The sequence below is a fragment of the Musca autumnalis genome, unplaced genomic scaffold (genome assembly GCF_047663935.1).
Source record: "Musca autumnalis isolate F117 unplaced genomic scaffold, ASM4766393v1 scaffold_1, whole genome shotgun sequence".
Classification (NCBI taxonomy): domain Eukaryota; kingdom Metazoa; phylum Arthropoda; class Insecta; order Diptera; family Muscidae; genus Musca; species Musca autumnalis.
In genome coordinates this window covers 299,762,348-299,789,156 of record NW_027411644.1, presented here as the reverse complement: position 1 = coordinate 299,789,156, position 26,809 = coordinate 299,762,348, and the positions used below count along the sequence as shown (strand labels likewise).

Below are 26,809 nucleotides of genomic sequence, written 5' to 3'. Positions count from 1 at the left end.
ACCACCTGAAACAGGATTTAATAAATATTGGCCAAGGTTTAATCACTCTCGAATTCGAGAGCACCCTTTAGATCAACCCCAGGTACCCATCCAAAGCGTTGGGCGCACACGGAATCTCAATGATACGTAATGCTTAAGCAACTGAATGAGCCTGGAGTTGAGTATTTGACAAGTGTCCTATTGTTAGCCATACATATCAACTAAAGCCAGGCAAGGATGCCACCCGAGGTGAATCGTACATGCCGATTTTACTTCTGTAGCCAGTATTGAAGGCTCTACAGACACTAATCCTATTCTATAGAATAGAAGGCTTCTATAGAATATAAGAACTCCGTAGGAAGCTTCTATAGAATAGAAGACCTCCGTAGGATGCTTCTATACAATATAATAACTCCGTAGGAAGCTTCTATAGAATATAAGAACTCCGTAGGAAGCTTCTATAGAATAGAAGATCTCCGTAGGAGGCTTCTATAGAATAGAAGACCTCCATAGGAGGCTTCTATAGAATAGAAGATCTCCGTAGGAGGCTTCTATAGAATAGAAGATCTCCGTAGGAGGCTTCTATAGAATAGAAGATCTCCGTAGGAGGCTTCTATAGAATAGAAGATCTCCGTAGGAGGCTTCTATAGAATAGAAGATCTCCGTAGGAGGCTTCTATAGAATAGAAGATCTCCGTAGGAGGCTTCTATAGAATAGAAGATCTCCGTAGAAGGCTTCTATAGAATAGAAGATCTCCGTAGGAGGCTTCTATAGAAAAGAAGACCTCCGTAGGAGGCTTCTATAGAATAGAAGATCTCCGTAGGAGGCTTCTATAGAATAGAAGACCTCCGTAGGAGGTTTCTATAGAATAGAAGACCTCCGTAGGAGGTTTCTATAGAATAGAAGACCTCCGTAGGAGGTTTCTATAGAATAGAAGACCTCCGTAGGAGGCTTCTATAGAATAGAAGACCTCCGTAGGAGGCTTCTACAGAATAGAAGACCTCCGTAGGAGGCTTCTATAGAATAGAAGACCTCCGTAGGAGGCTTCTATAGAATAGAAGACCTCCGTAGGATGCTTCTATAGAATAGAAGACCTCCGTAGGAGGCTTCTATAGAATAGACGACCTCCGTAGGAGGCTCCTATAGAATAGAAGATCTCCGCAGGAGGCTTCTATAAAATAGTATACCCCCGTAGGAGGCTTCTATAGAATAGAAGATCTCCGTAGGAGGCTTCTATAGAATAGAAGATCTCCGTAGGAGGCTTCTATAGAATAGAAGATCTCCGTAGGAGGCTTCTATAGAATAGAAGATCTCCGTAGAAGGCTTCTATAGAATAGAAGATCTCCGTAGAAGGCTTCTATAGAATAGAAGATCTCCGTAGAAGGCTTCTATAGAATAGAAGATCTCCGTAGGAGGCTTCTATAGAATAGAAGATCTCCGTAGGAGGCTTCTATAGAATAGAAGATCTCCGTAGAAGGCTTCTATAGAATAGAAGATCTCCGTAGAAGGCTTCTATAGAATAGAAGATCTCCGTAGGAGGCTTCTATAGAATAGAAGACCTCCGTAGGAGGCTTCTATAGAATAGAAGATCTCCGTAGGAGGCTTCTATAGAATAGAAGACCTCCGTAGGAGGCTTCTATAGAATAGAAGACCTCCGTAGGAGGCTTCTATAGAATAGAAGACCCCCGTAGGAGGCTTCTATAGAATAGAAGACCTCAGTAGGAGGCTTCTATAGAATAGAAGACCTTTGTAGGAGGCGTCTATAGAATAGAAGACCTTTGTAGGAGGCTTCTATAGAATAGAAGACCCCCGTAGGAGGCTTCTATAGAATAAAAGACCTCCGTAGGAGGCTTCTATAGAATAGACGACCTCCGTAGGAGGCTCCTATAGAATAGAAGACCTTCGTAAAGGCTGGTTGATATCTCAGGAACTGTTTTAATATCCACCTTTCGGTAATTTCACACTCTCCGTATGATTGTACGTTGTTGGTGCCGGGTTCTATTGTCGATGACATTTGTAAAAGGTTGATTATCTACATAGCTGATTTAGTTCAGCTATATCATCAGAGGAATATGAAAATCGACTGCCACATTATTCACCACCTGGACGGCTGAAATGAGACTTGCCCCGAAAACCCAAGATATTGTGTGTAACGTTCGGAAGCATATTTAAGTCATCGGAGCGAACCACTACTACTTGCGACATGACCAAAAGTAGGAACAAGTGCCTCGAGCCGCTGGCAAGCAGCACTTGGGTTGCGAACAAAGAAACCTTGTTGACCTCTTATAAAGCTATAGATCGATCTATGGTAAGCTATGCGGTACAAATGAGGCCGCTACGCAGTGGAAAAATATTTCAAACCTATACCAGAATGCCGACCTAAGGACTGTAACAGGGTGCCTCCTCATGACACCAGCAGACCATCTTCATGAAAGGTGTAGATTTTAACAGTGCATCAACACAACAAGATGTTGTCAATTTTGAACCTGCTTGGGTGTTATTTCCGTGAGCATTCTTGCCATAATCTTGCGGACAAGGCAAGGCTATCAGACAGGCTTGGCTACATACATACAGTGATGTAGTTGAAAGGAGATCACGCCGCATTCGCTGGGACTACAAAACTCTCCACCAGAAATTTGTCGGTGCAAATACGTGATTTTCGGGCAATTTTAAGGTTTTTGCCTCATTTTCTCAACGAAATAACTGAAAATTGGTATTTAGTTTTCGCTAGGGCTATAAAGCTCTGCCCCGGAAACTTGTCGGTACAGGTCAACGTTTTGATATAGCCCCATAGGGGGATTAATACCCAGTTTTATTAAGACAATTGGAAACCAAATTCGTTCAAGTTACTATAAAACTTCTGTTTTTTTTTTTTGGAAAATATTTAATTAAATTTTGTTTTCAATCAAACAAAAAATGCCACAATAACAGGAGTTTGGTAGTAATTTCGTATCGTCTAAGAGAAACAGGCCATTAAGTATTCATGTACAGAATGGTCGGTGCATGTCAGCGTTCTGATATAGCCCCGTAGAACGGTACCTACAGATTTTTGGTATTTTGAAGGTTTAAGCCAAACTATTTATCCGAAAGGGCTTAAATTAGGTATTTAGTCACCGTTGGATATATAGGTCCTATAGAACGCCCGATATTAGGTATTTCTAATGTTTAAGACACATTATAAAAAATATGGTGGAAGGTATAAAAAGTTCGGCCCTTAATAGTAAGGTTAAAATCCAGAGCCATTGCATTGGAAAGAAGAAACGAATTATTTCTCAGCCTACTGGTAAGGTAGCTTGTTTACATTATTTTGTAATGGGTTATTCGTCTAATGTGGTTCTCCAATTGTTGTTGGGCACTTATTATTAAATAGAAATGGTAGTAGTAGTGGTAGTAGGTACTCACTTTTGATGTTTGAAGGTGAATAGGTGATTGCTCTTCGCCGTCACATTTTGTAAAATTCTCTGCCCATTTTTCGGCATCTTCATAGCCCCATTGGCTTGCAGCTGAAATTAAAATAATTAATATATTAAAATTATAAAAATTAATCTACATAAAATATTATTGTAATGATTTAATGAAATGTCAAGGTATATCGGAAATTCCAAATACGAATCAAATTTTATTTTACCTCTTGCACAACTAAAGAAGGCACAAATAAATGGCAATAAAATCGAAATAATTTTAAATAATTTTGTCATATTGCAAAGAGGTGGAGGAATACCAGACAGTAAGAGTCAATACAATAACTGGCGGTATTAACCTGAATCCCCAGTGAATTTATAGAATTTTAAAAAATTGTATTTATTTTTCTTTTTTTTTAAGAATGGTACAAGCAAAGAAAAACATTTCCCATTTATTTATATTTTTTCTGTTTAACAAAGAAATTGCGAAAATAAATTAATAGCAAAGAATTTTAAAGAAAGTTGGGATTTTCTGATGACAATGTATGTGGCTCTATTCATTTCGAAAATGCTTTAAAATTTAGGAGTGAATTATTTTCTTAACAAAAGCTAATGAATTTTGTTTAAACATTTGAATTCACAGTGAATTGGCCATTGTGAGTGCATTAAATATTTTGATTGCTAAATAAATATGCATTTGTATATGTATGTATGTATATGATTTTAATGAAATTCATTTTTAGTAAACAAAACTTCTAACATATTGAAATGTCTTATTATTTCTTAAACAGAATATTCAGCTGAAAATTTTTGTTTTTTCCCAGCAAAAGAAATTGTAGCCACATGAGACGAATGACCTATTACAAGGTAATGTATACAAGCTACTTTTTGAATTACCAGTAGACTGAAAAAATAATGTTAGTAAAATTTCGAAGAGATGTTAAGGTACATGCATCCCAGCAAAACATCTGATTATCAAATAATGGGTTTTTTATAGAACTTTTTGGTTGTTGTTGTTGTTATTGAGACATACTGCTGTTCCCAAAATTTTTCCCTGGAGAAAACAATTGATGATTTATCACATTTGAAGACTAGTCTTATGGATGGGTGATGTGGTGGAGTGCACTGGGATTATGGTGTGTGTGAATGGTAAGGATGGGGAATATGATGGTTTTGTGTATCCCTGTCTATCAATTTGTAAGGATAATTCGCGATTTTCCAGGAAGATCAGTTTGATCGCCTGCTTTGTTCTGATTTTTAATTATTCCTTATGTTGTTGTGGGCGCTTGAATGAGAGCACTGGAGTTAGTTAAACTTGGCGGGGTTCAGAAGAGTATTATATTATTTGCTAGGATGATCGATAAGGATGATCGAAATAAAAAAAAAATTCTGGAGGGAGAAATAGCTATTTCTCGGAAACTATAACAGTTATTGTATTCATTGTTTTTTTGTTAGGTAGGTAGAATTGTTGCCTTTAAGAATTACCGTGGCGATTACACGAAGTGAGCTAATTTACTTTTCATCAGGTTTTTAATATTAGTGAAATTCCAAATTTGGTTGAGCAGAACTTTTAGGGAACAGCATGGAAAAGAGTTTCGTTTTCACAGAATGATGCCTGAAAGTGTCCTCTTTCAGATCATAGTATATACTTTTGTACCCGTCCCGATCCGTCCGTTGAACACTTTTTTAAATTTATTGAAAATTTATGTTCGCCAAGGGGTAAAGAAGGGAAGACTAGTTTCGATGCTCCCCTGCCTTACCCCTTGCCGAACAATGCCAAACCTTCTTCACTAATAAGTTAGTTGTTTTAAATATTAAAACAACAACAATGGGATTAAGCCAGACTATTTTAAAAAATCAAAATTTAAAAAAAATATCAATTTATTTTATTTTTTGCGATTTATTGTTTGTTAATTGGTGTTTGACCGTGTATTGGAACATATGATAATTTTAACTTTGACCTTGAATTCCTCTGCATGGGAAAGCTGATTGTGTTATCTGTCAAACAGAAAATAATTATGAAAATATCTCTACTCGTTCAAAAGTTACAGAGTTTTGACCAGGAAAAAGCGATTCTGAGCCACTGTGCGCCGTTAGGAATAACGGAAGATCCATCTGACCAAATAATCTTCCAAAAATTCAAAAAATGTTGGCGGGGTATATATGATGTTAGTGGAGCTATTCCCAGCCAGCATTTTTTGAAAATTGTGATCAAATTCGAGTCTTTTTTGATCCGACTGCACGATTAAAAAGCTGGAATATGAGCTCATTTTCTGATCATAAATGAATCCTTTGTCGGGAGGAAAACGTAACCTCAGGCGACTCTTCTAAACAAATCGCAAATGAGGGAGTCATTTACGAGTCTCTTTATTAGACGAAATAAATTAAAAGAATTTTCTTTTTATTCTTTCTTGTTTCTTTCCTTTATTTTATTATCTTTTCTGCTTTGTTAGGTCCTTTAATTATCCTTTATGTTGCGCGGTGGTTAGTATACTGCATCTTCATTTAACTTGGCAAAACCTGAACATGTGTTGTGTTTGTCTATACACTTAATATTATACGTTACATTTACACCAAAGTTTTATAGAAAGTGTATATGAGAATTATTTACAACCAAACAAAACAATCAGTTTTTAATCACCTACCTGTTCTAAATATGATCAGAAGATACGTAATTATAATCACGTTTCAAAAACACCTGCATGACCCTTTTTTGATTAAGCATTTTGACAATAAATAACAAAAATAGTCACATTTTAAACGCCTCAATGCTTTATTTGTGGTTGCTACACATGTATTGTTGTATTTTAAATTGAACTCTTTTTAATCATTACAGGGAGTCACTTTCGTGTCCCTTTCTGATCATACAAACTACTTAATCAATTTTTGATCACCAACAGACTCTAAAACTACTCCGCAATGTGATTTTTGAAAAAAAACCATCTTCCAAATCTAGCTGCGAATTCGTGTGAATATAGTAATTATTATTGGCTATTGCTGTGCATTGGTGTTGATGGGCAGCTTCAGGAAGTTAGCAACGTTAGGTCTATTGGGCGTAGTCATTGGCGACGACATGCTGAACGTCTGAGTTGTAATGTCGGAAATCTCTTCGGATGTGCCTAGCTGATGGATTTTGACTGAGGATATGGTGGTTGGGATGTTGTCGGTGATGGCATGCTGTTAAGCAACAGATTATGTTGATCAAAAGGCAACATTTTAGATTCTGCATGCAGTCAGCATCGCCTGAGATGACACCATAATATGTTTGGGTCCAAACAAATACATATATGTTTGCAACATTTTGTAACATATCTCAGTTTGATATGTTTGGGTAAAACATATTTTTTATGTTAGAAAATTTTTTCAGGGGTGGAGAGAGGATGTTTGTCAACGAGAGTAATAACCCTCCTCCCGCGGCTGTGGAATGCTGTTTTATAATGAAGAGTTGTGTGTATTGTATAATAGAAGACGTTGAAGCGAAGAAGGGGGCTTTGGTGGCATGTATGCGTCAAACTCGTGTGTTTCTTGTTTTGTTGTTGTTAACCAACTTAGCAGGCGAACAAGAAAAGAAGAAATGATATGAATTATATTTTTTTTCTTTCTTCAGTGTTTTAGATGCCTTTGTAGAGTCAAGACGGTAAAGTGAGTGAATAAATCAGTGTTTTGTGTTTTCTTAAAGAAATTGAGCTTTTTAGTAAATTAAATGCCCAATACATTTTATAATTGAATCGGAAAGTTGAATGGAATTATTTTATTGGACAAGGAAGAAATCGCATTTAATATTGGTAATTACATACATACTTATGTATATTTGAAATATGGCATATCCATATTTATTTATTACATTACATAATCATTTGATTCTAGATGCCGATTCCCCGCTGATGATTTCAACTATGAGGACAATTTGTTTTATTTCACAACTAAGGAGAAGCGTTCAACTACGTTTCTATATATTTTTCCTTTTTAAAAGTGTGACTAATTATTTCAAATCAGTTTTTCTTTTATTAAAGTGTGTTTATGTATTTCTTTGGAATTTTGTATGTACCTATGTGTTTGTTGTTCTTTTGCCTTTCAATAAACAACCTCAACATTTGTGTGTATACTATAGAGCAGCGACGACCACAGAAATACAACCAAAGCGAAGACATGTATGAACGTATGAGTGAAAAAAGCAACAACCACATTATGTTTTTGTTTGTTTTCATACATTTACACTGTACGTGAGAGAGAGAAGCAAATGCAAAAACAACTCAGTGGGCGCCCTCACTATACGATCTAAGCAAAGAAGCTCGTCCCTGCTATAGAGATAGCCAATGAGTTCTTACTGAGAGCAAGTGAGCACACATTTCAAAGTGTTTTACATTGAATTTCACGCTCCCTTGCTTCCAGTAAGCGCCCACTGGTGCATGTGTTTGTTTTTTTGTGCCTTTTGGGTTTGTATTTTTTTGCATCCAAACATATAAATGTTTGCACCCAAACATATCTTTGTTTCCACCCAAACATATCTTTGTTTGCACCCAAACATATCTTTGTTTGCACCCAAACATAAATATCTTTGCACTCAAACATATATATGTTTGCACCCAAACATATATTTGTTTCCACCCAAACATATATTTGTTTGCAGACCCAAACATATATTATGTTTGGGACTGTTGCAAACATATATGTATAATTGTGTAAATTATTTTTCGAGTTTGCGACAAAAATCGGTAAAATTATGTTTTAATATTACCGATCTTTGTCGGTAACTGAAATGAGTTATAGAATTCCACTACTGATCTTAAGACCAGGATTTTTTCGACCCCATTCACGTATTAATAGAATGGCGAGCAAAGCTGCTTATATAATTTGCTCACCTGAGGAAAAACGTATTCTCTCTTTATTTCTCATTTGCCATTGCTTAGCAATGGGGAGAGTGCCTTACCACTACTAATGCACCTACTATTCTGAGCACCCCTGCTCTAGATCGTGAGTATCCCTCCTGACTAGAGTTGTGTAGTTCTGGAACTATCTAGTTCTCCACCACTCCGAAGATCTCAACTATAAAGATTAGTGACAACACCAAAGAACGGTGAATTGTAAGATCCATTTAATTAACTAGATTTGCCCAATTCTACTTCGAACTAGTCTGGGTGGAGTAGCCTGTCTAGAATATTGTGGCGGAGATGCTCGCGACGACAACCACACATAAGCAGGTAGTTCACCGACATCTTGTTGTGATGATGTACCGGTGCAAATCTTAGCTTACTCATGAAGATGGCCTACTGTTGTTAAGAGGATACCCACTGGTGCAGTGGGCGGCCACTGTGTGGAACTAACATTTGTATACCACATTCCGAAGATAGGTCTATTGATTCATAAGAGGACATCAACGTTTTTTGTCTGCACACCAAGTATTGCCTGACAGCGACTTGAAGATCTTGTTTCTACTTCTGATGGTTATATAAAGGTCACCATCGACCAATAAGTCAGGGGGAGCCTCATTTCAACCGGCCAGGTAGTGAATAGTGTGGCTGCAGATTTAGAGACGCATTTTTTCATACTCCTCAGGTGGAAGAACTGTATTAGGTCAGCTATGTCGATATTTAACCTATGACATATATCATTGATGAGGACCCAATGACAGGATCGAAAATCTTATGCATGCCGAACGATCGCAATGCCGTCAGGAGAGTATTGCATTTTAGTAAGTTAGAGGTTAAACAGTTCAGGAGATATCACCCCGCCTTGGGGAACCACCTGTTTCACCCTAAATGTCTTCGACTTTTTATTTCTGTATTCTGCTTAGCATCGTTGACCGTAAATAAGGCCTTAGGTTGCACGGCCTGTTCTGGTTCAGTCCTTGAATAAGGTGAGTGGATATGGCCTGTAATGATGTTGTGGTGCTGTGAATTTTACGGAATCCATGCTGATGTTGGGCAACTGGGAACCGCTTTTTATCACGGAGAGGGGTAGCGCCCCTAGAATCTTAACTACTGCCGGGAAGATTCTATAGGATTCTGATTCTGATGACATCCTTATTTAGGTGTTGTGGGTATGTATGGCCAAAGGTAAGTTGAGGACATTTGTCATATACTCAACTCAGGGTTCATTTAGTTGCTCAGCCTCATCTGAGTGCTCTCTAAACTTGGTAGCACCTCCTGGTACCCTTATACAGCTTGGCATACCCCTCTTCGCCGTATCACTCACGGAGTTTCGTTTCGAAATGGGACTAAAGAAAATGTTGTAGCAGTGAAAATCCTCTACAACATTTTCTTTAATCCCATTTCGACAGGACTCGCCGTTTCAAAGCAAAATCCTGAAAATCTAAAATAAACCAAAAAAAATGGGAAATTTGCCCGCGATTTTTTTTAAATCCCTCCAGCAATTTTTCTTGTTTTTGGATGTATCTTATATATGAACATTACTGTTTCAGAATCCGCAAAAACTTCCCAGGTGTAAGCAATTTTCGTTTAAAGTTAGTTAAGGCGCATCGTGCATGACATTGTTTTATAAGGAGGGGACTGTATCCATTGTCCCAATTCGAACTTCTATATCTCAAAAATGGTTAAACCTACGAAAATACCATTGAAGTCAATCTTGTAGAGAATTTTCACTGCCAAAACATTTTCTTTGGTGATATTACGATAGAACTTACGGCTTCCAAGTAAAACCGTGAAAAACATAAAAAATTATTTGAAAATCCCTCCGCCGATTTTTATACCTACACCGCTATGTGGTAAGGGGTATTATGTGTTAGTGCATTTGTATGTAACATACAAAAGGAAGCGAGATAGACCCATAGTTCCTTCTAGGGATATACATAGAATCAATTTCTGAGTCGATTTATGCATGTCCGTCCGTCCGTCCGTCCGTTCGCAACATGCAGGTCGCATTTGTTGACCGATTTCGCTGAAAATTGGGGAATACCATTTTTTTAGCCGTCGGAAGATCAAGTTCGAAGATGGGCTATATCGGTCCAAGTTTTGGTATAGCCCCCATATATATTTTCGGCCGATTTCACGTATTTTCTGTAACACACACGCTAATATGTCCGATTTCGATGAAATTTGGAATGTTTGACTGAATTTGGTATAGAAATAAGTGTGCCAAATTATATAGAAATCGGTTTAGATTTGGATATAGCTCCCATATATATTTTCGGCCGATTTCACGTATTTTCTGTACCAAACACGCTATATATTTCCGATTTCGATAAAATTTGGAATGTGTGACTGAATTCAGTCTAGAAATAAATGTGCCAAATTATATCGAAATCGGTTCAGATTTGGATATAGCACCCATATATATTTTCGGCCGATTTCGCGTATTTGCTGCTCCAAACACGCTATATAAGTCCGATTTCAATGATATTTGGAATGTGTGACTGAATTTGGTCTAAAAATAAATGTGCCAAATTATATCGAAATCGGTTCAGATTTGGATATAGCTCCCATATATATGTTCGCCCGATTTCACCTAAGCGATGTACCAATCACGCTATATACTTCCGATTTTAATGAAATTTGGAATGTTTGACTGAATTTGGTATAGAAATAAGTTTGCCAAATTATGTAGAAATCGGTTCAGATTTGGATATAGCTCCCATATATATTTTCGGCCGATTTCACGTATTTTCTGTACCAAACACGCTATATATTTCCGATTTCGATGAAATTTGGAATGGGTGACTGAATTCAGTCTAGAAATAAATGTGCCAAATTATATCGAAATCGGTTCAGATTTGGATATAGCACCCATATATATTTTCGGCCAATTTCGCGTATTTGCTGCTCCAAACACGCTATATAAGTCCGATTTGAATGATATTTGGAATGTGTGACTGAATTCGGTCTGGAAATAAATGTGCAAAATTATATCAAAATCGGTTTAGATCTGGATATAGCTCCGATTTATATTTTACATATTCACAGTGGTGTAGGGTATCATATAGTCGGCCCCGCCCGACTTTGATCCTTTCCTTACTGTTTTTTTTTGATTTTTCTCATCTATGAACATTGGAGTTTCAGAATCCGCAAAACTTCCAAGGTGTAAGCGTCTTTCATTTAATATTAGTTAAGGCGCACCGTGCTTAATATTAGGTCCCGGTCTCATCCTCGTAGGAGCATCTTCGTACGCCGTGCAAAATGTGTAGCTATCAATTTTCTCGACCAGTGTTGTACCCCTCTGGCCACTGCCTAGGATGAAATGCCAAAGCTCATGATTAAGTGCCTTGAAGCAAGAACCATACGTTTATTGCCCTCCAAAAGCAAGATAACATGTGCTAAACATGTAGTTTAGTTGGTGCTCGTAGGGATTTCAGGGCCATTGTCTTAGAAAGTAGATACTTGTTAACAACAACAAATGTATAATTCAAACCGGGACCACAATGACTTCCTTCGGAAAATATTACAAAACGATTCGGCAACAGTCTCAATATAAATTTCTTTTCAAGAATGGTTATTATTACTTTTTTCTAGTAGGTACTATTTTTGGATTTTGGGATCTAAGAGGTAGTTTATACATACGCAGATATAACTGGGGACGGGCCCGCACCAGAAAAAAATCCCGTAATTAATATAAAACTACTTACCTCTCAAGAATGGACTTATTTTTAAAAATAAATTCCAATAAATTTAAAAACTTTAAAATTTTACCATTGACCCCGAATACTTTTTGGCAAACCCACAATTCAGCTCTAAACGAGTCTCAAAAAGATGTAGTGCCTTATACTGTTATTTACCAACTTCGTGTAAAATTCGAATACTTCGTTTATTTAAATAAATATGTATACCTAACAACATTTTGAAAACCAAATATAATAAAGAATAGCTCCGCTACAAATTAAAAATTACGGCGATAAAATACCGCTCGGCCATTACTCGGTTGTATCGGTCTATGATTGTTAATCATTGGAGCTCCCCTTACATCACGAAGTGACCAGAATTTCTGCATTTGTTGAAGTGAAATGTAGATAGGATATGGGAACACAGTCCAGGTGACAGACTCCGAACAATCTGGTGTGGTCAGTGACCCTGGATAGGTAAAAAATTCACTTGTATTCACATCACCTAATAGATGACCCAAAGTTATTCGCAGACCGAGGGGTGTTGTTGATTGGTATGTTGCCACTCTGGGTACCATGTTGATGAAGGCATCTATAGCAGGATAAATGCGATCTACATACTAGCATAAAATAAAAATGTAATTAATTGAATTGAATATTCTTCTTTTAGTACTGCAACTTACTCTTCCAATATTGACCATAATAGCCAACACGGCCACACCATCTTCGTATGCGGCAGCCTCAGCAAATGTGGCATATTTAACATTCTTGTGAACAATGTGCAATTCAGCATCGAAACGCTGGCCATTGATCACATGCTCGGCACCTCTGCTCGTTCTACTACCCCAATGGAAATGAACACGTATGGCTTCAAAAGTTCCCGGCAATTTTCCACCACTAATACAGGGTCTAGCTCCGTTTTCAGTGGGTGGTATTGGCAATGAAACTAAAATGAGAAGGGGAAGATGGGTAATTTAGACATTACAAAAGCAACAAATGTCTGTTGGTATATATGTTGAATGTTTCTCTACTCACTTGTATGGCCATTATTACTCAAAGTCAAATTCCCTGGCAATGGAATGTTGTAGTTTAGGAATTGTATGGGTGCCAATGGTGGAAAAAATGCCTACAAAATTATGTACGAAAAAATAAAATTAAAAATAAATGCTCAATTTTAAATAAAAATGTCAATTACGGTTTAATGGTTTTGTGTTAGGCTTTAAAAATTGTGACAAGGTGGCAAATCAACTAACCGAATTTCCAGTTTATTTTAAATGAATTATAACAACAGGGATCGGAAATAAAATTTATAAAACGTAAAACGAAACATAACCCCAGTCAACCGAACTTGCTCTTAAGTTTAGTTTTGTGTGCATTTCTGAGTAGAAACAAATGGTGTCTTTAAAGCGATTCGCGACCAAGAGTCGCAGATGAATCACATGGAAGATATTTAGAAGATGTTCTTCAATACCCTATTATTCGCGGGGAAGTGTACCAACCGAATAACGTTTAGCTTATTTAGGGATTCGTATACAAAATTATACTGCCGAAGCAAATTGAACAAGTAAAAAAGTATCAATCGGCTTTGCCGACAGAGATATACCCTCAGGCTGTGTGGATTGAAATACTTTTTTCCAAAAAAACAAACTTATGTATTTAGGGGGGTTATAACCGTTATAAGTATGGATAGGATTAAAGCTCAAAAATTTGCTGGGATATGGATAGATAGGGCTTTTTTATCACACTAGCCTACGAAAAACATAATATCGCGGTGAACAGGGCCACTAGGAAAACCTTCGGTAAAAATGTCCAAAAAATGCTCGAACAGACCCTTAACTACACAGAAATGATGAACATTTGTGTGGGTGGTACCACAAGGATTGGACAGATAGGGCCCAAAAACATAAACTAAGTTTCGACAATATTTAGAGTTCCAAAGTTTGGACCAAATCGATTGCTACGTCTACGAAAAATCGCGCGTACCATTTTAGCGAACTTTTGTGGGGGAGGTACCGGAAGGAGTGGACCTATAAGCACCACCTTCGAATTTCGTCTAATATTTTAAGAAATATTACAATATCTAAAGTGTGGACGAACACAGTATTCGGTTCGAGCTCTCCAGCCACTACATATGGTGCCATAGAGATTTTTTACAACTTTCGGGCTGTTTTCTCAAGAAGTATGGACTTGCCCCTGAAAAAACCTTTACTGTCGTAATTGAGGAGCGAAAATTAAAGTGATTCGAGAGCAGGTCTTAAAGTGAATTTTTGTTTAAAATTTTGTGTGGGAGGTACCCGAAGGAGTGGACAAATATAGTCCATATTCGAACCTGATCTATATCTGGTAGATATTTTAGGATGTGTATGGACCAAATTGGTCCCTCCCATCAAGAGTTATCGTGCGCACAGTTTTTCCGAACATTTTTCAACTTTTGTGGGGGAGGTACCTGAAGGAGTGGACCGATATGGCTTATCTTCAAACCTAAACTAAGTTTGCACAAAATATTACGAAGGCCACATTTTGGGCCGAATCGGTAGATCCGTTTCCAGAGTAATATTGCGTTCCAACCACTACACACAGTGTCATAGAGGTTTTTTTGCAACTTTCAGTCTATTTTCTCAGGAAGTATGGACTTGCACCTGATGAAACTTGTACCGTCGTATGGGGCAGTGAATACAAGTTGCTACAACAAAAGTCAAAGCGTTCGAGAACAGGTCATAAACTGAACTTTTCCGAAATTTTGTGTGGGATGTACCCGAAGGAGTGGTCCATATTGGAACCACATCTAAGTCTGGTAGAAATTTCATGATGTGCAAAGTGTGGACCAAATCGGTTACTTCCTTCAAGAGTTATAGTGCGCACAAATTTTCCGAACATTTTCGAACTTTTGTGGGGGAGGTGGGGTACCTTCCCCACGCTTTTCTTTTAAACGCTATATGTCTAAGCCAAACTTATGATTATATCGCTTTGAGCAAAAATTTGGGAGGCAATGGGGTTGTGTGTATCCTAGATACATATTTGGAGCCAAAACACCGGACCTCGCCCACTTTTTTGAATCTATATCTATACCTATAAAAGAGTTCAGTAATGATGACTCACCGACTGACTGATTCATAATCAACGACCAGGCTAAACGGCTGGAGCTAGAATCTTGAAATTTTGGGAGGTGTCAGATAAGGCTGGATTTTTGGAAATTCGAACTACAACGGTACGAAAAGTACTGAAAGGTACTAAATATGGTTCCCTTAGTATTAGGCAAACGCGAAGAGCTAGAATTCTGAAATTTGGAATGAGGTTCACTGATGGAGAGTTATGAAAAAGCGCGGTATTCCAGAGTGCGAAGCAACAAATAGAAAAAATTGGAGATCTTTTCTTAGTTCGGCCTATGGAACAAATGTTCTGTAATGGGCCAGCTAAGTAAGTAAGTAAGATGGAGAGTTAGAAAGGTGTACCAAAGGGTTTTTGGAAATTCGAACTATAAGTGTACGAATAGTATAAAAAGTTACTAAATTTAGTACCATTTGGTATTACGTGAACGGATAGAGCTAAAATCTTGAAATTTGGAATGAAAATCAAGGTTTAGAAGATGAGTTGATATAAGGAGGTGGTTTGGTTTGTGTATGAATAGTACTAAATGGTACTAAATTTGGTACAATTTGAATTTGGGCGAACCGATAAAGTTGGAATTCTGAAATTTGCAATTACTATTACTGTTGGAGTGTAGGTTTGAGATATGGAGGTAGTTTTCGAAATTCGTACATATGGGTACGAAAGGTACTAAATAGTACCAAATAAGGTACAATTTGGACTTTTGGAAATTCGTACTTATGGCAACGAAAAGTACTAAATTCGTACTTGTGGGTACAAAAAGTACTGAGTGGTACTAAATTTTGTACAATTTGGATTTGGGTGAACGGATATGGCAGGAGCTGTAATTTGGAATTAAGATTACTGTTGGAGTATATGATTGCGGTAGCTTTGGAAATATTTGGTTATGGGTACGAAAAGTACTAAATGGAATCAAATTTGGTAGAATTTGGATTTGTGTGAACGGATACATTTGGAATCCTGAAATTCGAAATTCAGATTACTGTTGGAGTGTTGGATAGAGGTTGGTTTGGAAATTCGGACCCATGGGAACAAATAGTACTAAATTTGGTACAATTTGGATTACGTTGATCGGATGCAGCTGTAAGCCTGAAATTTGGAATTAAGATTACTGTTGGCGTGTAGGATTGAGGTAGTTGTGGAAATTCGTACTCATGGGTACGAACAGTACCAAATTTGGTACAATTTGGATTTGGGTGAACGGATATACATAGCTGGAATCCCAAGATTTGGAATAAGGAGTACTGTTGGAGTGTATGATTGATAAAGTTTTGGAAATTTTTAGTTATGGGTAGGACAAGTACTAAATGGTACTAAATTTGGTACAATTTGGATTACATTGATAAGATACATTTGGAATCGTGAGATTCGGAATTAAAATTGCTGTTGAAGTGTTGATAGAGGTAGGTTTGGAAATTCGTACTTTGGATACGAATAGTACTAAATGGTACCAAATTTGGATTTGAGTTATCGGATGTATCTGGAATCCTGAAATTCGGTATAAAGCTTATTGTTTGAACATAGCACTGAGGTAGTTTTGAAAGTTTGTACTTATGGGTACGAAAAGTACTAAATGGTACCAAATCTGGTACAATTTGGATTTGGGTGAACGGATATAGCTGGAATCCCGAGATTCGGAATAAAGATTACTGTTGGTGTGTAGGATTGATGAAGTTTTTGAAATTTTTAGTTATGGGTACGAAAAGTACTAAATGGTACTAAATTTGGTACAATTTCGATTTCAGTGATAGGATACATTTGGAATCGTGAAATTCGGAATTAAAATTGGTGTTGGAGTGTTGATATAGGTAGGTTTAAAAATTCGTACTTTGGATACGAACAGTACTAAATGGTACCAAATTTGGATTTGAGTGATCGAATATATCTGGAATCCTGAAATTCGGAATTAAGCTTATTGCTTGAACATAGCACTGAGTTAGTTTTGAAAATTTGTACTTATGGGTACGAAAAGTACTCTGTTTGGTACAATTTGCATTTGTATGAACGGATAGAGCTGGAATCCTGAAATGTGGAATTAATATTACTGTTAAAGTGAGGTAGTTTTCGAAAACCTTACTTATGAGTACGAACAGTACGAAATGGTACAGTTTGGAATTGGATTAACGGATACACCTGGAATCTTGAGGTTTGGAATTACGATTACTGTTTTTTTTTGTATTCAAGTCAGTGTAGGATTGAGATATGTCGTCGAAAAACGTGCCATAAGTATACCAAAAGTACTTAATGGAACTCAAGTTTTTGGGTGTAGGGACTGTGCTGGAATCTGTATGTTTTGGAGTTAGGGTGAGTATTGCTATGCAACGTTTGTCTCTCTGTTAATGTGTAAGGGTGAGATACGGCTGATCTTTTTGAAAATCGAACTAAAAAGGGACGAAAACTGCTAAACTAAATATTGATTAAAATTCGCCATTTTCATACTATATATTGTTTATTTCTTTTTATATCCTTTCCGCATACGAAGTAGCGGGCACTTTGCTAGTACATATACATATAAAGTAGAAAAGTGTTTGTGCGTTTGTTTTTTTGTTTGTTTGAAGTTTATGGACTCAAAAATCGCTGAACCGATCTTCCTGAAAAATTCAGAGTATATCAATCACTACATGCCCTGAAAGTAACATAAGCTATAACAATTTCTGATATAGCATCAGAATCGAAGGTACCTGCAAAAAATTTAGATTTTTATGCAAATATCTATATAATGGTTACAGATAATGTCTCCAAATTTTGGATGTGTGAAGGAATTGGGTCTACAAATAAATTTGCCAAATTATATTGAAATCGGTTCAGATTTGGATATAGCTCCCACATATATTTTCGGCCGAATTCATTAAACACGCTATGTATGTCCAATTTCAATGAAATTTGGAAGGTATGACGGAATTGTGCCTAGACATAAATTTCCAAATTATATTGAAATCGTACGATTTCATGTGTAACGAAAATTGGCCTACAAATAATGTATCAAAATATATTTATCCTTATTCGGTGTAGCGAAGCGCACCGGGTTCAGCTAGTATATTATATCTTGAAAACTGATGACAACGCCGACTCTTTTCCATACATTATTTCTCCAAAACTACTGAACCTGAGTCCATGCAACTTTCAGAAAATTTTCAGGAATGTCCCGTGGTCCAAAATGCTATACATTTGTGGACAAATTTCTGGGGCCTATTGTTTTATAATCGCTATATTTGCTAAACTTATGAGTGTATCGGGTTGCAAATTAATTTTCGAGACAACGGTGGTTGCACCCCCGATCAAGAAAAACGATATATTTACATATGTATTTCTAACAGCGTGTTTTTGTAAAAAGTTTTTGCCCATTCGTTCGTCGATTTCATGAACGAAGACTCAATTTGGTTCTCATAGCGGTTGACGTTTGTATTCGTGTGACAAACAAATGAGAGCTTTTTATTTTCGTAATTTTGTTGGTTTTCGTAACAAAAGCAGACGATCGAATACGTCAAATATAAACGAATGGAAAAGACCCATCGTTTTGAATGAAAATTAAATAATTTGAGTAATAAATGGCACAAAACACACGAAAACTGGAAGGGAATGCAATTTTATCTATTTCCATAGAAGCACACGCGTATATGTTCATCCGTTTCTTCATATTATCACAATTATTTTTGGACAAATTTGATTATATTTTTTTCTTATTGTTTGTTTGTCATCTGTTTATCGGGGTTGCCATTAAGTAACACATTTTTCGTGCAGATGCCTATGCAAAATTCGCAAAATAAGTATCATGGAAACCCTGAAATATAAAAGCTTTTATAAAATAGACGAAAGCTTTCAGATAAAAACGAATGGTTCGTAAAATTTTACAAGAACCAAATTTTGAACGTATACGTTTTAGTACGAACGGTTCGTGTGACAGGCAAGCATTTTTACAAAAACACGCTGTAAATGGTAAGTCTCAATAAGCGGGATCTTTCGACTTAACCATTTTTTTTTTAATTTTATAATTAGGTCGCTTTAGAATAACAACCGGGGACATGGACGATAATAAATCCTAAACAGCACCAATGGGTGACAAATCCGACCAAGGCCGCAAGAGAAAAGAAAGGTTACAGACAAAATCTTTTGATAAATTTAAAATTCCCCTCGGTTTGACAATTGACTGAAAAATTGAGGTAGAAAATACCTATTTTTCAATTGTCAAGCATTAAGTCCATAAAAGGTTGTCATTGAAACTCTTTACGACAGCCCAGCAATGCAGACCGGGGTCTGCTAGTAGGGTATACAAATATAAGGAAAACAAATTAATTGTATTCTAAATATGCGTTACCGTATTTTTCTTACGAAGAAGTTTTATTTTTATTTTCGTTAACGTTGTAGGGTTGGGCAACAACAAAATCATTTTTCTACCACTTTTCATTATTTATGTCAATTTTTAATATTTCTCTTACTCCATAAATCTTACTGATTCGCCTACTCCATACACGCCGTTTGCATTAGAGCTTTTTTCTGGGTTAACCTTGTTTATGAGGATTTATTTGAAATGCAGAGATTTATTAAATCCGGTTATATGCAAGCGCACTATTAATCTTATTGATTTGTTTTACGACATTATAAAATACTTTTTATTTAACAAAATCATACATTTTTTTTAATTTTCAATTGTTTATTTAACTTGTTGATGATAACCAGCCACTATTACCTGACAAAACTAAAATGATTAATTTGGATTTTTTTGTGGTTTTAGCAAGAATGATTTACCGTTACCGGTTGAATTAGTAATACATGTTCTAAAAAAGCTTGATCGGCTTTCGGAAGAATATTAATCGCCTGTACTATCGCTTTTTTAATTTATTTTAATTTTTTATTAGTTTCTTTTTGTACAAAATAATAAAAATTCGCTAAAAGATTGCCGAAAATGATAACAGAAGGGTAATCTGATCAATCAATCTTCCGAAATTTCAAAAAATGTTTACTGGATTGCTAATAATAACATGTGAGTGTGAGTGTAAACACGATTCATTTTCGTCTGTGAACACAGTAACACGATAAAGCATAGAATAAATTCACCAGTTCATTGATGTGACTAAAAAACGAATTCTACAAAACTTTATGAAAATCGGACCAGATATTAGCTATATTTATAGTTCCCAAATATACATATCGGAGCAATATCAAAAATCTGACCCGATTTTCATAAATATTTGTTGGTTTCGTTTTTTAGCCACAGCAATGAACAGGTAACATTATTTCGTCGATTTGCTGAAAATTTGCTTTTGGAACCCAAACAAAGTACTGTGCAAACAAGGCTCGGTCAGGGGTCATTGTTAACCGATTGCCATACATTTTTGTAGAAATCGTTTTTTAGCCACAACAATGAACTGGTAAAGTTTTTTCATCGAATGAATACTATTTGCGACCTTTAGAGAATTTTGAGTGAAAATGCAACAGTTTTGGTTAAAATGGTCCATACATTGCAAATCGTAATATTTTTGTGCATCTTAGATAAAGTTCGAATATTGACTACATCGGTCCACTCCTAAGGGTTCCTCCACCACAAAAGTTCATACACATACGGCAGTAAATGTTTTTTCAGAGGCAAGTCCATACTTCTTGAGAAAACAACCCGAAAGTTGTAAAAAACCCCTATGGCACCATATGTAGTGGCTGGAGAGCTTGAACCGAATACTGCGTTCGTCCACCCTTTGGATATTGTAATATTTCTTCGAATATAAGATGATATTTCTTCGAAGGTGGTGCTTATAGGTCCACTCCTTCCGGTACCTCCCACACAAAAGTTCGAAAATATTCGCTAAAATGGTACGCGCGATTTCTCATAGACGCAGCAACCGATTTGGTCCAAACTTTGGATCTTTAAATATTGTCGAAACTTAGTTTATGTTCAAATTTAAGCCCTATCTGTCCAATCCTTCAACAGTTTTGTGTAGTTAAGGGTCTGATCGAGGATCCTTTGGACATTTTTACCGAAGGGTTTTCTAGTTGCCCTGTTTACAGCGTTATTATGTTTTTCATAGGATAGTGTAATAAAAAAAGCCCTATCTTTCTATATCCCTGCAAATTTTTGAGCTTTAATCTTATCCATACTTTTGTCGGTTCATACGCCCAAAATTTTGAAAAACCCTCTAAATCCATAAGTTTTTTTTTTTTGAGAAAAAAAGTATTTCAATCCACACAGGCTGAGGGTATATCGCTGTCGGAAAAGCCGACTGATACTTTTTTACTTGTTCTGTTTAAAATTCTCTTCAGACAAGTCAATAAAATACAGAAATGTATAGCTACAGACACAACCTTCAAAATACCGAAAATCTGGAGGTTTCCTTCTATGGGGGCTATATGAAAGTCAGAACCTAAAGCGAAACATTTTAGGTGGAAAGTTGTTTACGCCAATGAATGCCGAATTTCAGTAATTTCGGTGGTATATTGAGGCCACAACCTTCAAAATACTGAAAATCTCGAGGTACCGTTCTATGGGGAGCTGTATGAAGACGTGGACCTACACCTACAAATTTCAAGTGGAAAGTTTTATACCCCCAACGAAAACTAAATACCAAATTTCAGTCATTTCGGTGGGATATGGAGGACACAACCTTCAAAATACCGAAAATCGGGTACCGTTCTATGGGGGCTATGTGAAGACGTGGACCTATATCGACAAATTTCAGGTAGAAAGTGTTATACCCCAATGAAGACTTAATATCAAATTTCAGCCATTTCGGAGGGATATTGAGGCCACAACCTTCAAAATTCCAGAAATCCGGAGGTACCGTTCTATGGAGGTATATGAAGACATGAACCTATATCGAGAAATTTTAGGTGGAAAGCTTTATACCCCCCACGAAGACTAAATACCACATTTCAGTTACTTCGGTGGGATATTGAGGGTACATCTTTCAAAATACCGAAAGTCGGGAGGTACCGTTCTATGGGGGCTATATGAAGACGTGGACCTATACCGACAAATTTCAGGTGGAAAGTTGTATCTCCCCAGCGAAGACTTAATACAAAATTTCAACCATTTCAGTATGATGTTGAGGCCACAACCTTCAAAATACCAGAAATCCGGAGGTACCGTTCTATCGGGCAATATGAAGACGTGGAAATATACTGACAAATTTCAGGTGGAAAGTTTTATACTCCCAACGAAGACTTTATGCAAAATGTCAGCCATTTAAGTGGGATGTTGAGGCCACAACGTTCAAAATATTGGAAATCGGGAGGTACCGTTCTATGGGGGCTATATAAAGACGTGGACCCAAGCGGACACATTTCAGGTATTAAGTTTCATACTCCTAACGAAGACTTAATACCACATTTCATTCATTTCGGTGGGATTTTTAGACCACAAATCCTTGTATATATTTTTGCATAAGATTTTGCATATGCTCATTTTATGCAAATATGTCAAAATATGCACGATATGCAAAATATGCAAAAATTTCTTGGCCTAATTCGTTTTATTTTGTGATAAAACTAGTTTCTGTCTAATTAGATTTTCTCTACGACCATCCTAACCATATATGCATTTGCATAGGATTCCGCTATCTAGTAATAACTAAAACAAGTGGTTTTGCCTTGAAAAATTTTTATAGATATAACCTATTATTTTACAGCATGCTTGTAATGCAGAAGGCACCTTGTTTATATTACTTTGTAGTGGGTTATAGGCTGTTTATATTTTAGGGTTTTGTCTTATAAGGAATTGTTTGACGTGGGTTTCTAAAATACGGTTATATATAAACGTACTATTACTAATCTGTTTATCCAATTTTTACTGGGTACCCAGCAAACCAAATGTCGGATGTCCGACACGTCTGAACAATTTCGGAAGCAACGTCGTTCAGATTTCGTTCCGACTTCTAAACGATTTTTCGGAGCGGAAATAGTTCAGATATTGTACCGATATCGTTCCGATGTCGGAAAGAATTTTCCTTTCCGAATTTCCCAAGGATTTTCTTCAGATTTCGTTACGAAATCGGATCGAAATCGATACAATGTCGCTCCGACAGTTCGTTCCGAAATTGTGTCAACCACTTCATACAACTTTTCGTTAAGATATCGTTACGATTTCGGATCAGACATCGGACTTATCGTCCGAATTTTGTTCCGATTTTTTTCAGATGTCGCTACGATTGGTTTGCTGGGTACTTATTATTAAATAGAAGAAGTAGTAGTGGTAGATACTCACTTTTGATGTTTGAAGGTGAATAGGTGATTGAAGTTGTCCGTTACATTTCGGAAAACGCTGCCCCCATGTTGGACAATTATCATAGGACCATTCGTTTGGAGCTGAAATTAAATTAATTAAATTAATTACTAAAATTACAAAATGGAATCCATATATAATTATTGGTCTGTTTCAGAACCTGCAAGGTATGCGATTTTTTCCAATTTTTTACTTTTTATATTTGAAAAGTTTTACAAGTTTTTGAGTACATCAACATTATTTTAATGAAATTTCGAGTTATATCGGAAATTCCACATGCGGATCACTTGTATTTTACCTCATGCCCAGCTCAATGCACAAATGAATAGCAGGCAATAACAACGAAATAATTTTAAATAATTTTGCGGTATTGCAAAGAGGGGGAATACCAGACAGTAAGAGTTAATCCAATAACTGTCGGTATTAATCTGAATTTTTAAAACTGAAATGGAATTTCCTTAAAAATTGTATTGTTGTTGCTGTAGCAGCATAGGTTTGATGTTGGGTTGGCAGCCGCTGGCCGAAACGCTATGGTTTCGGGTCAATCCGGTACGAAAGAACCCGCTGCCGTGTGATTGTATTGTGTGTGTGTTTTATTTTCCTTAATTGTTAATATTTTTTCTGTTTAACAAAGAAATTATTTAAAACGAATTTTAAAGAAAGTTGGGATGTTTGATGACAATATGACAACAGGTTCTATTTATTTCCAAACACTTTTTTAACTGAATTATTATCACAAGCTATTGAACGTTGTTTAAACATTTCAATTTACATTGAATTTACCATTGTGAGTGCATTAAATATTTTGATTAATACATAAATAGCTGTATAAAATTAATTTTAGTAAACAAAGCTTCAAACATATTGAAATATCTTAACTGGTCGAGTTTTTTATCCACCCGTCAATTTGGCTGTCTGGATCACACAATTGGACCAATTTGGACCAATAATTTTTGTCAATCTTGGTTTAATACCAAATATGAAAACAATATGTTCAAAATGGGCAGGGTGGTCCCACTACGGAAGCCCGACAAGGATGCCAGCAAAAGTGAATCGTGCAGGCCGATTTCGCTTTTGTCGCTCGTAGCAAAGACCCTTGAGGCTTTAGTCCTCCCCAGTATCAGAAACAGCTATCAAGTTGCGGATGATCAGCATGGATTCCGTAAGCAGCACAGCACGACAACTGCGCTGCACGCCATTACCACACATATTTGTAAAGGACTCAACCAGAGACGGCCGTGCGATAGAACAGTGATGGTGGCGCTTGACTTATCAAAAGCCTTTGATCCAGTCAGGCACTCCACGCTGTTTGAGGACATTGAGCAGACAACCCTCCGGCCAAGCTTGAAACGTTGGATAGACAATTATATGTGTGGACGCCAGTCGTACTTGGAATTCAGAAACAAGAAGTCCAAACCCCGTAGAGTGAAACAGGGAGTTCCCCGAAGTGGGGTTATATCGTAATGTATGCGGATGATTGCACGATCCTGGCATCGGGTACCTATCCTGATGATATCTGTGAGAGACTGAACAACTATTTAACCGATCTTACCACCTTTTTCCATTCGAGGAATATGCAGATTTCCGCCACAAACTCTACAGCCACTCTGTTCACCACATGGATAGCGCAGTTTGGACGTGAGTTGAATGTCGTGGTCGACGCACACTGCCCTAAAATTTTGGGGGTCACATTCGACACTACTTTCACGACGTGCGCGCACGCCACAGCTATCTGCGACAAACTGGAAAGTAGGAACAAGGTCCTCAAGTCCCTAGCCGGCAGCACTTGGGGTGCAGATAAAGAAACCTTGTTGACCACATATAACGCCATAGGTCGGTCTGTGGTAAGCTATGCGGCGCCAGTCTGGTCCCCGAGATTATATGATACGAATTGGAAAAAGATTCAAACTTGCCAGAATGCCGCCCTGAGAACAGCAACAGGGTGCCTCCTCAAATCTTCAGTGGACCATCTACATGAGGAGGCAAAGATTCTTCCAGTAAAGCAACACAATCCTGCTTGGGTGTTAGGATGCTAGGCCCGGCACATACAGCCATGCTCTAGAGGGATAGGTCCAACGATACAGGAGAGAACCCCTAGATCAACAAGCGTATCAAGCAGGTTTAAATAGTATTCACACGGATGCAGTTGCCAAGGCCTTAAGCAATTATAGTGTGAATAAAGTCCTCGAAAACACATCCCCCAATCTATTGCAGCTGAGGAACGTCAGCTGCCACGACATACTAGAGTAGTTTTGGCTCAACTACGCTCGGGATATTGTAGTCGCCTAAATTATTATTGGGCGGAAATCGACCGCGCCGTGCAAGACATCTGCCCACCTTTTCAACTGGCCAGCCAAACCTACTCATTTAACTCCAGTGGATCTGTGGTTACATTCCATCGAAGCAGCCACTTTCCTGGAACTGGAGATATACCTAGAGCCAGATTGACAAGAAGAACGAACATACAAACATAATAACAAACACTGTCACAACAACAACATCACAAGGCTTGCTTTAGTTGAGTCCTAGACTAATACATGTAGAGATGACGTGCATCGCTGTTGTAGTGCTGTGCTGCTTACGGAACCCATGATGATGATTTGCAACTGGATAGTTATTTCTGACTATGCAGAGGAGTAAAGCCTCAAGACACTTTGCCATGGGCGACAAAGGCTAAATCGGTCTGTACGATTCACCTTTGCTGGCATCCTTGCATGGCTTCAGTAGCAAGACCCTCCTGCCCATTTTCCCGAATTCGGGAACGATGTGGGTGGCTAGCTACAGGTTGAGAACTTTGGTGAGATACCCGACACCCAGCTCATCCAGCTGTTTCAGCATTACTATGGAAATTCCTCAAGGTTCCAACGGTTTGAATGATTTAGCAACATCACCCATTGTAAATTGGAGTGGTTCCTCCTCGGCAGGAAGAAATCTAATGCGAAGTATTACTCTTCTCTTCGCCCTGCCATTCAGGGGCTCTCAACAAACTGTCGATTAAAATAACTTTCGCACGTCTTTGGATCAGTCAGCGTAACGTCGCCAAACGTGACTGAAGTCCTATCTTCCTCCTTTCTAGGGTTCAAGAGTGACTTAACCGTTGCCCAAAATGCACTTATTCCGGCTCCAATGTTGCAACTCTTCATATGATTTACCCAATTGTTCCGCTTATGCTCACCGACCAACCTCTTAACTTGCAGTATCAGCTCCCTAGTGCTCATTTGCTAATTCCGTTGCCTCTGCTGGGAATTTTTGGTCTCAATTCGAGTATTCGATGTTCTTCCCTTCTGTTACCCGAATCTTTCCCACCACCCCCATCCAATTAGCTTTCCCACCATTGTTGAAAGTGCGGCGTTAAGCGGCGATGAAATCGGGCGGTCTACTGATGGAGGCAATTATGGGGAGATGGTTTGACCTAAGAGAAACGACAGTTGACATCATTTGTTAGACTAATTCTCGTAGGAACGTCCTCATTGATCATACAAAACGTAAAGCTATCAATCTGCTCGGCCATCACTATACCCCTCTGGTCGTTTCCGAGAACCGAATGACACAACTCATGAT

At 37.5% G+C, this 26,809-nt stretch overlaps 1 protein-coding gene across 1 annotated transcript; it reads right to left on the bottom strand.

Annotated features, from left to right (window-relative positions):
* Positions 1-6,371: 6,371 nt before the first annotated feature.
* On the bottom strand, positions 6,372-25,839 carry LOC141392325 (carbonic anhydrase 2-like). The gene is made up of 6 exons (XM_073965278.1): positions 25,803-25,839; positions 23,231-23,331; positions 12,967-13,057; positions 12,615-12,877; positions 12,294-12,551; positions 6,372-6,557 (listed from the first exon to the last, which is right to left on the bottom strand). Exons 1-6 carry the CDS (start codon positions 25,837-25,839, stop codon positions 6,372-6,374), a joined length of 936 nt encoding a protein of 311 aa, XP_073821379.1.
* Positions 25,840-26,809: the final 970 nt, after the last annotated feature.

Excerpts from the sequence above, each read along its gene's own strand:
- LOC141392325 (XM_073965278.1), bottom strand. The coding sequence starts at position 25,839 with ATGGGTTCCGTAAGCAGCACAGCACTACAACAGCGAT. Across the intron at positions 13,058-23,230 it reads TTCACCTTCAAACATCAAAA|GCATTTTTTCCACCATTGGC; the intron begins GTGAGTATCTAC and ends ATAATTTTGTAG. Across the intron at positions 12,878-12,966 it reads GAGTAATAATGGCCATACAA|TTTCATTGCCAATACCACCC; the intron begins GTGAGTAGAGAA and ends TTCTCATTTTAG.